This window comes from Mustelus asterias, chromosome 5 (genome assembly GCF_964213995.1).
Source record: "Mustelus asterias chromosome 5, sMusAst1.hap1.1, whole genome shotgun sequence".
Taxonomy (NCBI): Eukaryota; Metazoa; Chordata; class Chondrichthyes; order Carcharhiniformes; family Triakidae; genus Mustelus; species Mustelus asterias.
Genome location: NC_135805.1, coordinates 136,048,589 through 136,064,581, shown reverse-complemented (window position 1 = coordinate 136,064,581; position 15,993 = coordinate 136,048,589). Strand labels below are relative to the sequence as shown.

Sequence of the window (15,993 nt, the reverse complement as noted above, 5' to 3'; positions counted from 1 at the left end):
TCTCCCCGTGTCTGTGTGGGTTTCCTCCGGATGCTCCGGTTTCCTCCCACGCTCCAAAGATGTGCGGGTAAGGTTGATTGGTCATGCTAAATTGACCCTAGTGTCCAAGGGGTGAGTAGGGTAAATATGTGGGGTTACGGGAATATGACCTGGGTGGGATTGTGGTCGGTGCAGACTCGATGGGCCAAATGGCCTCCTTCTGCACTGTAGGGATTCTTTGATCACACAGCTGTTGGAATATCGTAAAAGGCCAACTGATTCGATCATGGAACCCGTGCAGTGCAGAAGGAGACCATTCGGCCCATCAAGTCTGCACCAACTCTCTGACAGTGTTTCTTACTCAGGCCCCCTCCCCCGTCCTATCCTTGTAATCCTACAGATTTACCATGGCTAATCCATCTAGCCTACATGTCTTGGGACACGAACGGCCAATTTTTAAAATTGCACATCTTTGGAGTGCGGGAGGGAACCCACACAGACACAGGGAGAAAGTACAAACTCCACACCGACAGTTACCCAAGGGCCCAAGATAATCTTACAACTGAGGCACATCAGTTCCCCGGGTCCCTGGCACTATGAGGCAGCAGTGCTAACTACAGTGCCACTGTGCCACCCCGTATGGGGAAGGGATCTTACCGTCCTCATTAGGTGTGGCCTTTTTGTGACTCCATCCCCCAGTAATGTGGTTGACTCCCAGCGGACCTGTGAAGTCACCTGGCAAGCTACTCGGTTGCATCAGATCACCATTTGCAGCCACTTAAGACGGCAGCTCACCAGCACCTTCACAGAGCACCAAGACCTGGGTGCTAAATTGTCACTGATGTCCACTTGCCGAGAATATTTATTTTTTTAAACCTTTGAAGAAAAAGAGCTTTGTTTTAAACTGCCTTTATCTTGCTCATTGTTTTGTGTTCTTAGTCAATAACAATTTTATGGGGGTGACTTAATGTTACATTCCACACAACTCACTGCAACGTAGTATTACTTACTTTACGAGGAGCCGATTCGGATTTGTGTTCAGTGTGTTTAACAGTGTTGGGTCCATTCATTTCTTTGAACAAACGAGGGGACAGCCGTGGTACGAATTTTAAAATGAATTCCTTTTATTGAACAGAACTTAAAGAAAATTAAACCACGACAGAAGCGAAAAGAAAAAGCAAAGCGAACTTGGAGGCTGGCTTCTCAGCAAGCCAGTCCCTGCGCTTAATTTTTAACAGGATCTTGAAACTGGCCTGAAAAAACACTCTAAAATGCACAATATATCTCGACCCTTATCTCGTTATTGTAGGTGTCCTCGCAGGTTGTCTCTGTCTTGGAAAACAAGCCTTGCACCTGCTGTATGAAAATCTTTTTTGCCTGCATTGTGCACCCTTTAGGAATGCAGTCAATTTTTAGCTAACCCAGCATGCCTTCTGAGTTTTAAAATATAGTCAGGTTAGCAGTGCTAGTTGACCCCTACAGTCTAGCATTTAAATGTAATTGCATAGGCAGAAATATCTTAAAATGGAGTCTTTGCATCGATGAAGTCTTTGCCTAGACTAAAACAAACAGGGCTAAGCATGCATAGGATCTCTCAGACAGTATGAGTGTGGTTTGATTGTCAAGTTCTTCAGACTGGCAGCTTCATAACAGCAGCGAGCGATTGTGTCCCTGGCCAGTTTATGCAAAAGCACCGAAGCATCTGTTCCAGTACTTTTAAAAAGGGGTAAAGGGTATGGGAGTCCAAACAAGGGGAGGAGTAATCCGTTTAAAGAATTTCAAAGGTGTTAATGGTGAACTTTCGCCCCTGATAAGGGCTTCAGATCACAACTGCTCGCTACGCTAAAAAATTTCCCCATTGCTCCCGCCTGATTCTTTTGGGAATTATTTTAGCTATCTCCTCTGGTTACTGAATTTCCCACCAGTGGAAGCAGGTTTTCCTTGTACACTCAGCCAGAACCCTTCTTCATTTTCAAAGTGTCGTGAGTTTTTTAAAAATTCACTTGCGGGACGTGGGCTTCATTGGCAAGGCCAACGTTTATTGCCCATCCCTAATTGCCCTTGAACCGTGTGGCTTGCTAGGCCATTTCAGAGGGTATTTGAGAGTCAACCACATTGCTGTGGTTCTGGAGTCGCTTGTCGGCCAGACTGGGTAAGGCTGGCAGATTTGTGGAATTCGCTACCCCAATGTGCGGTGGATGCTGGAACAATGAATACATTTAAGGAGGAGTCAAACAGATTCTTAATTGGTAATGGGCTGAAGGGTTATGGGGAGAAGGCAGGAAAACGGGAATGAGGAGCATATCAGCCATGATCGAATGGTGGAGCAGACTCGATGGGCTGAATGGCCTAATTCTGCTCCTATATCGTATCTCATTTCCTTCCCTAAAGGACATTAGTGAACCAGATGGGTTTTTCCAACAATCGACAATGGTTTCATCAGTAGATTCTTAATTCCAGATTTTTATTTAATTCAAATTCCTCCATCTACCATGGTGGGATTCGAACCCCGGTCCCCAGAACATTACCCTGGGTCTCTGGATAACTAGTGCAGTGACAATGCCACGAGGCCACCAAATCCCCTATGTTGACAAAAGAAGACGGGGCGAGACAGGGAGTGGAAGCCGCAAGCCAGTTGAAGATCAGAAATGCTCCTTTTTTTGTGTAGCAGACAGAAGATTTCAATCCCAGAGTGGAGAACAGGAAGTCAATATGGTCCCAGCACAAATCCTACAGCCTCCGGATGAGTGGCTGTGACCTCCACAATCTTCAGGTGCCAGAGCAGCGAGGCCTGAAAGCTTCAAAGAAAATTCGGGAGGTGCCTGAGATCAAAAGAACCAGAGTGGTCAACTTCAAGCTTATCATAGAATCACTACAGTGCAGAAGGAGGCCATTCGGCCCATCAAGTCTGTACCGACCACAATCCCACCCAGGCCCTATCCCCATAACCACATGCATTTACCCTGCTGATCTCCTTGGCACTAAGGGTCAATTTAGTAAGGCCAATCCACCTAACCCACTCACCTTTGGGCTGTGGGAGGAAACTGGAGCACCCAGAGGAAACCCACGCAGACACGGGGAGAACATGCAAACTCCACAGTTACAGTGACCCGAGGCCGGAATTGAACCCGGGTCCCTGGCGCTGTCGGGCAGCAGTGCTAACCATTATGCCACCGAAAGTAATTCGGGGGAGGGCTGAAAGTGCTGATGACTGAAGAAAGACTTGGCAAGGAAAATGGGCAAATGGTGACAGACTTGATCAAAACTAAATCATTGATTGGCATCTTGAGCCCCAGAATCATCCCTGGATTAGATGTGATTTGATCCCCTTTTAATGTCATGGTTTGAAGAGTTGTTTTTATACATCTTCATTCTAGTTCCCTGAATCCACATGTTAGTGAAAACTGGCTGCATCATCTTGTCATTTAGTGGTGGCACATCATAATTATGGATGTAGGGTTTAGAATTAGAAATAATACCAGTAGCTGCGAGGGTTTTAATGTTGTTTCACTGCCAGATTCCAGTTGGGATTGCCAAATGTGGCTGAAAGTACTGTTGGAGAGTTGATGGTGTTAACTGGTGGAGCAGGCTCAGTAGGCCATGTCATCTATCCCAGCATTTATATCGCCAGCGCAAAGTCCGCAAATCTCATTGCATTTAAAGTAAAGTTAAAGTTTATTTATTAGTCACAAGTAGGTTTACCTTAACACTGCAATGAAGTTACTGTGAAAGTCCCCGAGTCGCCACACTCCGGCGGCGCCTGTTCAGGTACACGGAGGGAGAGCGCTAAGTTCCCACCCTCCCAAAGGCTTACCTCAGCTCTCTCTCTCTCTCTCTCTTTCTCTCTCTCCCCCACCCGCCCCCCTCGGCCAATGGTTTAAATGTGAGGGCTTTTGCGGGATTTTAAATTTGCAGTTCAGTCCATTCTTCACTTCTCAAAGGTTTAAACGTAGAAAAACATGAGAACAACACGTATAAGAACAACCCCTCTGAAAAGCAGCTCTCCTTGCCAGAGATTAGAATTGTATATCGATCCACCCGTTTAAATATTTATCATGGTTATCCTGGGGAAGATTCATGTTTCATACTGAGTTCTGAAAAATTACTTTGCATCAAAGATTGAGGAAGAGGAGAGAATATTGCTGCTCCTCCCTGCTTGAGTGAGAATTCTATTAGTGCACTAACAGATGCTGGAGATACCTTTGAATGTAAAACCCTCGGTCACATGGCGTGGTAGACTGGGCCATCATCAAACAACGATGCCTGAATGTGACTCTCAGCAGCACCTCCCTGTAGAGCGATGATCCTGTCATTACTCTGTGGAGCAAATAGTCCTTTACCGAAGGAGACAGGAGAACGTACTGAAAATCGAAGGCAGATACTGCTTTTTCTGCTCAATGAAATTGCCTTTAGGGTCCAGTTGTCGTTGGGTTATCTGCATTTGTTCAAAAGGTTTGTAGAATACAGGAAAGACTTAGAAAGTTTAAAGTTTATTTATTAGTGTCATAAATAGGCTTACATTAACACTGCAAAGGAGTTACTGTGAAAATTCCCGAGTCGCTGCACTCCAGCACCTGTTCGGGTGCACTGAGGGAGAATTTAGCACGGCCAATGCACGCACCTAGCCAGTACATCTTTTGGACTGTGGGAGGAAACCAGAGCACCCGGAGGAAACCCACGCAGATACGGGGAGAACGTGCAGACTCCACACAGACAGTGAATTGAACCCGGATCCCTCGTACCTGGGTTTCTAGACTTGACTATTTCACCACCTTTCTGACTGGTTCCCTACATCCTACCCTCTGTAAGCTTGAGGTTATCCAAGGCTCTGCTCCCCATTCCACTATTGGTGGTCGCACTTTTGCCTGGTGAGGGCCTAAGCTCTGGGATTCACCCCAAATCCATTTCCCCTTTTCCCCCTTCAAGGCACTAGTTCTCGAACCAAACCTTTGGTCATCTGACCTAACTAATATCTCTCTATGTGGGTTGGTATATTTGTGCTCCGGTAAAATCTCTTGGAATGTGTTAGAAACATAGAAACATAGAAACCCTACAGTGCAGAAGGAGGCCATTCGGCCCATCGAGTCTGCACCGACCACAATCCCACCCAGGCCCTACCCCCACATATTTTTACCCGCTAATCCCTCTAACCTACGCATCCCAGGACTCTAAGGGACAATTTTTAACCTGGCCAATCAACCTAACCCGCACATCTTTGGACTGTGGGAGGAAACCGGAGCACCCGGAGGAAACCCACGCAGACACGAGGAGAATGTGCAAACTCCACACAGACAGTGACCCGAGCCGGGAATCGAACCCGGGACCCTGGAGCTGTGAAGCAGCAGTGCTAACCACTGTGCTACCGTGCCGCCGTGTTATCAGACTAAAGCCACTATATAAATGTACGTTGTTTTGGGGGTTAGATGAAGATTGCTGGGAAGCAAGTTTGTGTAAAGCACAAAGGTTAAGTGGATCACTTCTGTGCTTGTCATGTAATGTAATGCAACAACAACCCGGGCATTATATAGTGACTTTGTTGCAATAAAACAACCCAAAGCACTTCTCAGGTGACACCATGACACTGAGCCACATAAGTAGGTATTACAGAATCATAGAATCGCTACAGTGCAGAAGAAGGCTATTCAGCCCATCAAGTCTGCACTAACTACAATCCCACTCAGGCCCTATTCCCGTAACACCAAATATTTACCCTGCTAATCCCCCTGACACTAGGGTCAATTTAGCATGGCCAATCAACCTAACCTAACACATCTTTGGACTGTGGGAGGAAACCGGAGCATCCGGAGGAAACCCGTGCAGACATGGGGAGAACGTGCAGAGTCCACACAGACAGTGACCCGAGACCAGAATTGAACCCGGGTCCCTGGCGCTGTGAAGCAGCAGTGCTAACCACTGTGCTACCGTGCCGCCCTTTTGCACACCTTGCAGTAGTTTGCAAGGTGTGCCTTAACGAAGGAGAACATGGTTTAGGAAAGGAATTCCAGAGCTTAGGACATCGGTAGCTACATTTGGACATCATTGATGATGACCCAGTCAAACGTGCCACATGACTGGGCAGAATATTAAGTGCAAAGAGACATTTGCTATGATAAGAATTTTCACTGCCGCATACAGATGTAGAGATGGTTCCTTCCTTGTTTCACCTTGAAATATAAAACAGTGAGCAACTCAATGCTCCAGAATTAATTCATGTTGGGTTGCCAAAGTAGGAAGGCTTCTTTACAAAATCCATGACCTGCAGTTGCCCACACCTTTCTGCCAGTAATTCTCTGGAGTTGTTCATGCCACCAAGAGAAGCTCCCAGCTGAAATATTGGCACCTCAGTAAATGTCGAGTAGCTTCTCTGCACTTGATACTCTCCCAAGTTTCTGGATTCAACAACTGCTTTCTGGCAAAACTAAAAGGGACTTCCTTGTGCAATTTTTAATGTTTGCGCGCCGTGGGATCTGTCTGCTTTCTAATTGTTCCCAGTGATTAGACCAGAGATCTTAAATTCATTAATCAAGATGTCAGAAGCCTGCAGCATAAATTATGAACTGGATTTAAAATTTAGTCATTTTTGCCTCTGGTTTGTCTTAGGCTTGTTAGTGTGTACTAGTGACGAGCTGCTATAGTCAAAGGCATAGTTTGAGCATTTCTCTTGTCTTAGGAGGCCCTCAATTAATGAGGGAAGGAATTTGATGTTCTTAGTTTTCATTCTCACCAGTCTTTTCACTTCTTGTCAGAAGAAAGTCCAAATTTATAATTTGAGTTCACATCATGCAGATTCTGAGAGTAATGGTAGAAATACTGGCTGTGTAACTTGGTGAGAGACCAAGGCAGCAAGTTTGTTGATTTGATTCTCTATGGTCATTGCCTTTCACATGACAAGGATTATGCAGAGATTTTTCCAGATTAATTGTAATTGTGTTCTTTATAAAAGAAAGATGTTGTAGTGTGATTCATGAATACCTCCACTACAAAAGTGCTTTCTCCCGGAGGTGACAATGGCTGCTTCATTTGGAGGTCTGGCCAGTGCAGGCTGTCGGACTGTGAGGTGGTCACACAGAGGGCCTGATCCCAGTCATTGTGAGACTGTCACACTGGGAGTTCCCCACATTGTGAGACTGTCACACTGGGGGTTCCCCACATTGTGAGACTGTCACACTGGGGGTTCCCCACATTGTGAGACTGTCACACTGGGGGTTCCCCACATTGTGAGACTGTCACACTGGGGGTTCCCCACATTGTGAGACTGTCACACTGGGGGTTCCCCCCATTGTGAGACTGTCACACTGGGGGTTCCCCCCATTGTGAGACTGTCACACTGGGGGTTCCCCCCATTGTGAGACTGTCACACTGGGGGTTCCCCCCATTGTGAGACTGTCACACTGGGGGTTCCCCCCATTGTGAGACTGTCACACTGGGGGTTCCCCCCATTGTGAGACTGTCACACTGGGGGTTCCCCCCATTGTGAGACTGTCACACTGGTGGTTCCCCCCATTGTGAGACTGTCACACTGGTGGTTCCCCCCATTGTGAGACTGTCACACTGGTGGTTCCCCCCATTGTGAGACTGTCACACTGGTGGTTCCCCCCATTGTGACACTGTCACACTGGGGGTTCCCCCCATTGTGAGACCGTCACACTGGTGGTTCCCCCCATTGTGAGACCGTCACACTGGGGGTTCCCCCCATTGTGAGACCGTCACACTGGGGGTTCCCCCCATTGTGAGACCGTCACACTGGGGGTTCCCCCCATTGTGAGACCGTCACACTGGTGGTTCCCCCCATTGAGAGACTGTCACACTGGGGGTTCCCCGCATTGAGAGACTGTCACACTGGGGGTTCCCCGCATTGTGAGACTGTCACACTGGGGGTTCCCCACATTGTGAGACTCACACTGGGGGTTCCCCACATTGTGAGACTGTCACACTGGGGGTTCCCCACATTGAGAGACTGTCACACTGGGAGTTCCCCCCATTGTGAGACTGTCACACTGGGGGTTCCCCACATTGAGAGACTGTCACACTGGGAGTTCCCCTCACTGTGAGACTGTCACACTGGGGGTTCTGACCTCGTCCCATCAATTATTGAACACCAGTTCAACGGAGGTCAACACTCAAACCTCGCTAGCTTTTCTGACTCGGTTTGATGGTACTTTATCTTGTAACGCATTGTTCCAATTCTAAGGTTAGTTTGATAAAATTGCTTGTGAGGGGATCAAAAAGAAGAATAAAGTTACCAAGTACATGAAATAATGTATTAACTTACATCCGTTCTGATGTCGACTGCGGTATGTCGTCTGGTCTAAATGGATATATCTTGATTCTTTGCAAACACCAGACTTCCCTGCAGATGATAAATATTGCATGGTAATGTATTCTCAGGAGTAGCAGTGTTTAGATATGGATCATATGTATGTGCACCGCTGTGTGCAATGGGAACATTCATAATTCAATTATCTGTACTTTCCACCATATTCCAGACACGGGTGTTTTGCTTATTAGAGTTTACTGCACCGAATAATTAATAATGCACATGTTTCCACTCTGCTTTGTCGCCTAGTTTGATAAATTGTACGCCTACAATATACGCCACAGCTTTGGGAAGGAAGGGAAGAGGGTGGACTACACCCCGTTCAGCTGCATGAAGATCATTCTGTCAAACGCGCCAAGTCAGGGGGATTATCATGGTGAGTTGACAGGCCAGTCGCATTCTCCCGCTGCGTGAGAGGACCTTTGAAGCTGGGATGGGAAATAGATTGTTTGACTGGGTTGCCAGCAGGGGTGTAGAGTGTGAAGCTTTTGCAGCCCTGCTTCTGCTCCATCACACTTTTGGCTTTTCCTTGCGACTGAACGAGGTCAGCCAAAAGGCGTCCAATCAGCCTGCACTTCGCTGGGCACTGTTTTATAGCTGGCACCTGAGATGGGCATCATGCGGATGCTCTCTGGCACATACAAGTGTCTCAGCAAAGCTCTTCAAGAGCCATATGGCTTCTGTTAAATCTCCTGAAATGCTGCTCAGTTTCTTTGACATTGACTGATTTATTTCTTTCCCAGAGCATAACACGTTTTTCTTCATTCACTGGATATGGGCGTCGCTGGTTAGCCCAGCATCTATTGCCCATCCCTAATTGCCCCTGAGAAGGTAGTGGTGCGCTATCTTCTAGAAGCGCTGCATTCCATGTGGTGCAGCTACACCCACAGGGCCGCTCGGGAGGATTTTGACCCAGTGATAGTGAAGGAATGGCTGATATATTTCCAAGTCAGGATGGTGAGGGGCCTGAAGGGGAACTTGCAGCTGCTGGTGTTCCCAGGTATCTGCTGCCCCGAGAACCCGAGAGACCGAGGATGATGGGAAGCTGGTGAAACATCAGTCTGCTTTTGCACCTCCGTGCATCCTCCTCACTTACTTTCCCATCTAACTTCACATCAGCAAAGTTGGGTGTATTACACTTGGTCCCTTCATCTAAGTCATTGATGCAGATTGTAAATAGCTGAGACCTACACTACATGGACTGCAATGCTTCAAGAAGGCAGCTCATCACCACCTTCGCTGGGCAATTAAGAATGGGCGACACCCAAATCCCATGAACAAATTAAAAAAAAACTCCCTATTTTCAGTTCTGAACTCTTCTTCCCTCGTTCCCACATTAAAAAATTCGCAAGCCTGTCTTGCAGCCACCGGATCCCCTTTCCTGGAGTTCCTTCCCTCAAAACATTGCTTTCCCTATCCTGCTCCTTAAAATACACCAGTGTGACCCAGTGTTTATATCCTCCTTTGGCCTTGTAGCTATTTTAGTTTGGCTGGGCTCAGCGGGTTTGTTTGCGACACTCTACAAATACAGCTGTAGAATGACCTGGTAATTGAATGTTTGATGGTAAACTCATAGTCACATACTGATAATTCAATATTCTTTCTGCAATCCTCTTATTTTCAGGCTGTCCATTTCGACACAGCGACCCTGAGCTGCTGAAACAAAAGCTGCAGTCCTATAAAGTTCCCCCTGCAGGAATTAGTCAGGTTAGTGGTTCCACTGCGCGGCCAGCAACCTGTATGTGTCAACTCAGTATTGGCATTCTCTCTCTGATCAATCCTTTAGATACGGTGCTCACCGTTGTGTAGTATTGAAAGCAAGTCTTGTGAACAAATTTACTTTGCCTGTTGTTACTCCCCACACAATTCTCTCTCCTGTAGCCCACAGTCCCCAGAGACAACGGTACCTTTGACATCTTGATGGGGATATCAGTGTAGGCCAGGACCCAAGGGAGAAGATTCAAAGTTCTTTTCGTGATGGTTGGAATGGATGGGATTGTTTTGCAAGCTGTTGATTCAGACAGGGTTTCTCTCATTGTCTTGAAGTATTGTCTCCCTTGAGTATGGGAGTTTATGGGGACGAAGTAGAAATGGTCGAGAACTTCAAGTTTCTAGGTGTCCAGACCACCAGAAACCTGTCCTGGTCTCTCCACGCCGATGCTATAGTTAAGAAAGCCCACCAACACCTCTACTTTCTTAGGAGGCTGAGGAAATTTGGCATGTCCACTACGACTCTCACCAATTTTTACAGATAAGTTCATAAGATATAGGAGCAGAATTAGGCCATTCGGCCCATCGAGTCTGCTTCGCCATTTGATCATGGCTGATATGCTCCTCATCCCCGTTTTCCTGCCTTCTCCCCATAACTCTTCAACCCATTACCAGTTAAAAATCTGTCTAACAATAGACAGCATTCTTTCTGGTTCTATCACAGCTTGGTAAGGCTCCTGCTGCGACCAAGAGTGCAAGGGTCGTGAATGTAGCCCAGTCCATCACTCAAACCAGCCTCCCATCCATTGACTCTGTCTATACTTCTCGCTGCCCCAGAAAAGCAGCCAGCATAATTAAGGACCTTCTTCCATCAGGTAAAAGGTACAAAAGTCTGAGATTGCGTACCAACTGACCAAGAACAGTTTCTTCCCTGCTGCCATCAGACTTTTGAATGGACCTACCTCATCTTTCTCTACACCCTAGCTTTGACTACACATTCAGCACCTTCTCCTTTCCCTCTCCCCATGCACTCCCTGAACGGGATGTTAGAAACATAGAAAAACTACAGCACAAACAGGCCCTTCGGCCCACAAGTTGTGCCGAACACATCCCTACCTTCTAGACCTACCTATAACCCTCCATCCTATTAAGCTCCATGTACTCATCCAGGAGTCTCTTAAAATACCCTATTGAGTTCGCCTCCACCACCACTGACGGCAGCCGAATCCACTCGCCCACCACCCTCTGTGTGAAAAACTTCCCCCTAACATCTCCCTTGTACCTACCCCCCAGCACCCTAAACCTGTGTCCTCTCGTAGCAGACATTTCCAGAGTCTGTTTTGTCTGTATAGCGCACAAGAAACTTCACTATATCTTAATACATGTGACAATAAATCAAATCAAAATTAAGGGCCGATCTAGTTTAAAGTTTATTTATTAGTGTCACAAGTAGGCTTATATTAACACTGCAATGTAGTTACTGTGAAAATCCGTTAGTCGCCGCACTCCGGCACTGATTCGGGTACACTGAGGGAGAATTTAGCATGGCCAGTGCACCTAACCCGCACGTCTTTCGGATTGTGGGAGGAAACCCACGCAGACATGGGGAGAATGTGCAGACTCCGCACAGACACTGACCCAATCCAGGAATCGAACCTGGTTCCCTGGCGCTGTTCGGCAGCAGTGCTAACCGCTGTGCCACTGTGATCTCATTGAGGTATTTATAGGGTAGATAAGAGAGGAACTATTTCCTCTGGGTGGGAGCAGAACAGAGCAAGGGGAATATTGGAACTCGGCCGTTTGGGGGTGATGTCAGGAAGCAGGACTTCACACGCAGAAGTGGAAATCTGAAACACTCTGCTACAAAAAACTGTCGGAACTGGGAATCCATTCAAAATGCCAACACTGTGAGATTGATATATTATTGCTTGGCAAAGATATTAAGGGTAATGAACCCTTGAAGGGTGGTTGGGGTTGAGATGCAGATCAGCTGTGATCTAATGGGTTAGTGAAACAAGCTCAAGGAGGATTGAACAGCCCAGTCCTGACGGCAATCATTGGATGGATTACACAATGGTGTTTTTTTTTGGAATCTGGAGCGTACAGGTGCGCTTTGAGACTTTACTGACTTTCCCATCCTGACAGATTCTGTCACTAATTACCCGGTGAAAAGGCACATCTGATCTTTCGAGCAACAGATACGTGAGTCTTGCAGAAGGAAAGGCAGAGGGTGCTGTGAATGGACAGCTGTTTCTTACACATCCTGCTGCTGCGGTGACCCTGGGAAACAATAAAGGGTTCAATCTTTCAAAAATAATGAGCAGCAAACTCCCAAGTGTGAGGGGAAAAGTAGAGAAAATAAATGCATTTCACCAGAAACTCTTCCTCCTCTCCCCTTCCCCCCTCAGAAGCATAAATAGAATTGTGCTAACCTTATCTTGCGGAGGAAAGGGTGAGCTTTCCTTCATATTTTTAGAACAGCTCCCTCAACAGTTGGAGTCCATTTCCTTCTTGATTACCAACTCTGGCACTTGTCACTGCATTCCTTCTCCTTGGTTAATTCACCTCGCAGTGCCAACTTCAACCAAGATGTGGAGATGCTGGCTTTGGACTAGGGTAAACACAGTAAGATTTCTCACAACACCAGGTTAAAGTCCAACAGGTTTAGTTGGGAGCAAAAGCCACTAGCTTTCGGAGCGCTGCTCCTTCATCAGGTGAATGGGATTTCAGTTCACAAATAGAGCATATAAAGACACAAACTCAATTTACAAAATAATAGTTGGAATGCGAGTCTTTACAGGTAATCAAGTCTTAAAGGTACAGACAATGTCGGGACAATCGATCGATGAGTTCCGACGCGCCACAGCGAAAAATCGCACCGACCTCAAGACACACATGAGACCCGGTGGACAGAGTACCCTTCGTCGTCCAGTACTTCCCCGGAGCGGAGAAGCTATGACATCATCTCCGTAGCCTTCAACATGTCATTGAAGACGAACATCTCACCAAGGCCATCCCCACACCCCCACTTCTTGCCTTCAAACAACCGCACAACCTCAAACAGACCCTTGTCCGCAGCAAACTACCCAGCCTTCAGGAGAACAGTGACCACAACACCGCACAACCCTGCCACAGCAACCTCTGCAAGACGTGCCGGATCATCGACATGGATGCCATCATCTCACGTGAGAACACCATCCACCAGGTACACGGTACATACTCTTGCAACTCGGCCAACATTGTCTACTTGATACACTGCAGGAAAGGATGTCCCGAGGCATGGTACATTGGGGAGACCTTGCAGACGCTACGACAACGGATGAATGAACACCGCTCGACAATCACCAGGCAAGACTGTTCTCTTCCTGTTGGGGAACACTTCAGCGGTCACGGGCAATGGGCCTCTTGATCTTCGGGTAAGCGTTCTCCAAGGCGGCCTTCACGACAGGCGGCCTTTCCTCCCACAGTCCAAAGATGTGCTGGTTAGGTTGATTGGCCCTGCTAAAATTGCCCCTTAGTGTCCTGAAATGCATAGGTTGGAGGGATTAGTGGGTGGATATGGGGTAGGGCCTGGGTGGGATTGTGGTCGGTGCAGACTCGATGGGCCGAATGGCCTCTTTCTGCACTGTAGGGTTTCTATGATTCTATGACACACGACAACGCAGGGTCGCTAAGCAGAGACTGATAGCCAAGTTCCGCACACATGAGGACAGTCTCAACCCGGATCTTGGGTTCATGTCACACGATCTGTAACCCCCACGACTTGCCTGGGCTTGCAAAATCTCACTAACTGTCCTGGCTGGAGACAATACACATCTCTTTAACCTGTGCTTAACCCTCTCTCCACTCACATTGTCTGTACCTTTAAGACTTGATCACCTGTAAAGACTCACATTCCAACCAATATTTTGTAAATTGAGCTTGTGTCTTTATATGCCCTGTTTGTGAACAGAAATCCCACTCACCTGACGAAGGAGCAGCGCTCTGAAAGCTAGTGGCTTGTGCTACCAAATAAACCTGTTGGACTTTAACCTGGTGTTGTGAGACTTCTTACTGAATTTGAACCAATCCAGTCTTAATGTGGAAGTAAAAACGTGATTGCTCCGAGTCATACCACTGTCATGGTGGTTAGCACTGCTGCCTCACAGCGCCAGGGACCTGGGTTCGATTCCCGGCGTGGGACACTGTCTGTGCTGAGTCTGCACATTCTCCCTGTGTCTGTGTGGGTTTCCTCTGGTTTCCTCCCACAGTCTGAAAGACGTGCTGGTTAGGTGCATTGGCCATGCTAAATTCTCCCTCAGTGTCCCCGAACAGGCGCCGGAGTGTGACGACTGGGGGATTTTCACAGTAACTTCATTGCAGTGTTAATGTAAGCCTACTTGTGACACTAATAAATAAACTTAAACTATGGGAAATATTATTGCTGCTTTTAAACAATTTGGACCTTTTCCAAAATCAGAATACGCTGATGGGAGAGAGGCTTGTGCAGAGTGTTGATACCAGCATTTGGGCCGAATGGCCTGATTTCTGTGCTGTAAAATTCCCATTCATGTTTCTGACATTGGAACTCGTGACTGGTGAGGTTCTCAATTTTTGGTGTTCCCTTCCCACTTCTGATTTTGATTTGATTTATTATTGTTACATGTATTGGCATACAGTGAAAAGTATTGTTCCTTGCGCGCTATACAGACAGAGTAAACTGTTCATAGAGTACATGGGGAGAAGGGAAGGAGAGAGTGTAGAATGTAATGTTACAGTCATAGCTAGGGTGTAGCGAAAGATCAACTTAATATAAGGTAGGTCTATTCAGCAGTCTGACGGCAGCAGGTAAGAAGCTGTTCTTGAGTCGGTTGGTATGTGACCTCGGACTTTTGTCTCTCTTTCCCGGCGGAATAAGATGGAAGTGAGAATGTCTGGGGTGTGTGGGATCCTTGATTATGCTGGCTGCTTTTCCGAGGCAGCGATGAGACCTTAAACCCAGTCTACCTGTTCAGCTGGGTATTAAAGGAAGTCTTCTCAGAAGAACAGGGAGTTGTCTTGGTGTCCTGACCAACTCGCATTAATCTCTCAACCTGAAGTACCAAAACACAGGTGGTCGGGTACAAGTGTCCTCTGCTATGGTTTTTTGAGGGAATGTGACTTATGAGTGAGGGATGCCCAGGTGGCAGTTAAGGAGAGTTTGCAGAATTGGTAACAAATCTTGGAACAAGTTAAGCTGCTTCCATAGTGAGCATGGGAACGTCACACAAACTAGGGTTGCATTCCTGGAATTTAGAAGGTTGAATCATAGAATCCCTACAGTGCAGAACGCGGCCATTCGACCCATCGAGTCTGCACCAACAACAATCCCACCCAGGCCCTATTCTCGTAAGCCCCCACATTTGCCCTGCTAAACCCCTGACACTAGCGTCAATTTAGCATGACCAATCAACCTAACCCGCACATCTTTGGACTGTGGAAGGAAACCGGAGCACCCGGAGGAAACCCACGTTAAATACACGGGGAGAACGTGCAGACTCCATACGGATAGTGACCCAAGGCTGGAATTGAACCCGGGTCCCTGGCGCTGTGAGGCAGTAGTGCTAACCACTGTGCTACCATGACCCCCCCCCCCCCAAAATCTCCAATTCCAACTGGGATATTTGCAGCTTGGTTTTTGAAGAGGTGTTTTCAAACGATTTGTGTGGTTTGTTGTGATAGATACAGAGAAACTACTTTGAGTCGTTTCTCTGACTGGACCCTGACTATTTTGAAGTGACATAAGGAAACGTTTCTGCACGCAAAGTGTTACAGAAGTTTAGAAACCTCTTTTTGAAAAGGGTAGCTAATTCTAGGCCAGTTGTTAAATTTAAATCCAAAATTAATAGAATTTTGTCAGCCAGGGTATTAAGAGATATGAGCACAGGCAGTTATAAGGAGTTATGTTGCTTGAGTCGGGGTGTATTTGGATCATATCGTATCCCAATTCCAACTGGTATATTGGCTGC

The 15,993-nt window shown here is 46.9% G+C and overlaps 1 protein-coding gene across 1 annotated transcript in view; it reads left to right on the top strand.

Annotated features, from left to right (window-relative positions):
- prim2 (DNA primase subunit 2) overlaps positions 1 to 15,993 on the top strand; it is a 197,084-nt gene that overhangs the window by 161,042 nt on the left and 20,049 nt on the right. The window contains exons 10-11 of the mRNA XM_078213598.1: positions 8,546 to 8,672; positions 9,921 to 10,003. Of these exons, the coding sequence (XP_078069724.1) occupies positions 8,546 to 8,672; positions 9,921 to 10,003 (210 nt within the window). The remainder of the gene's footprint in view (positions 1 to 8,545; positions 8,673 to 9,920; positions 10,004 to 15,993) is intronic.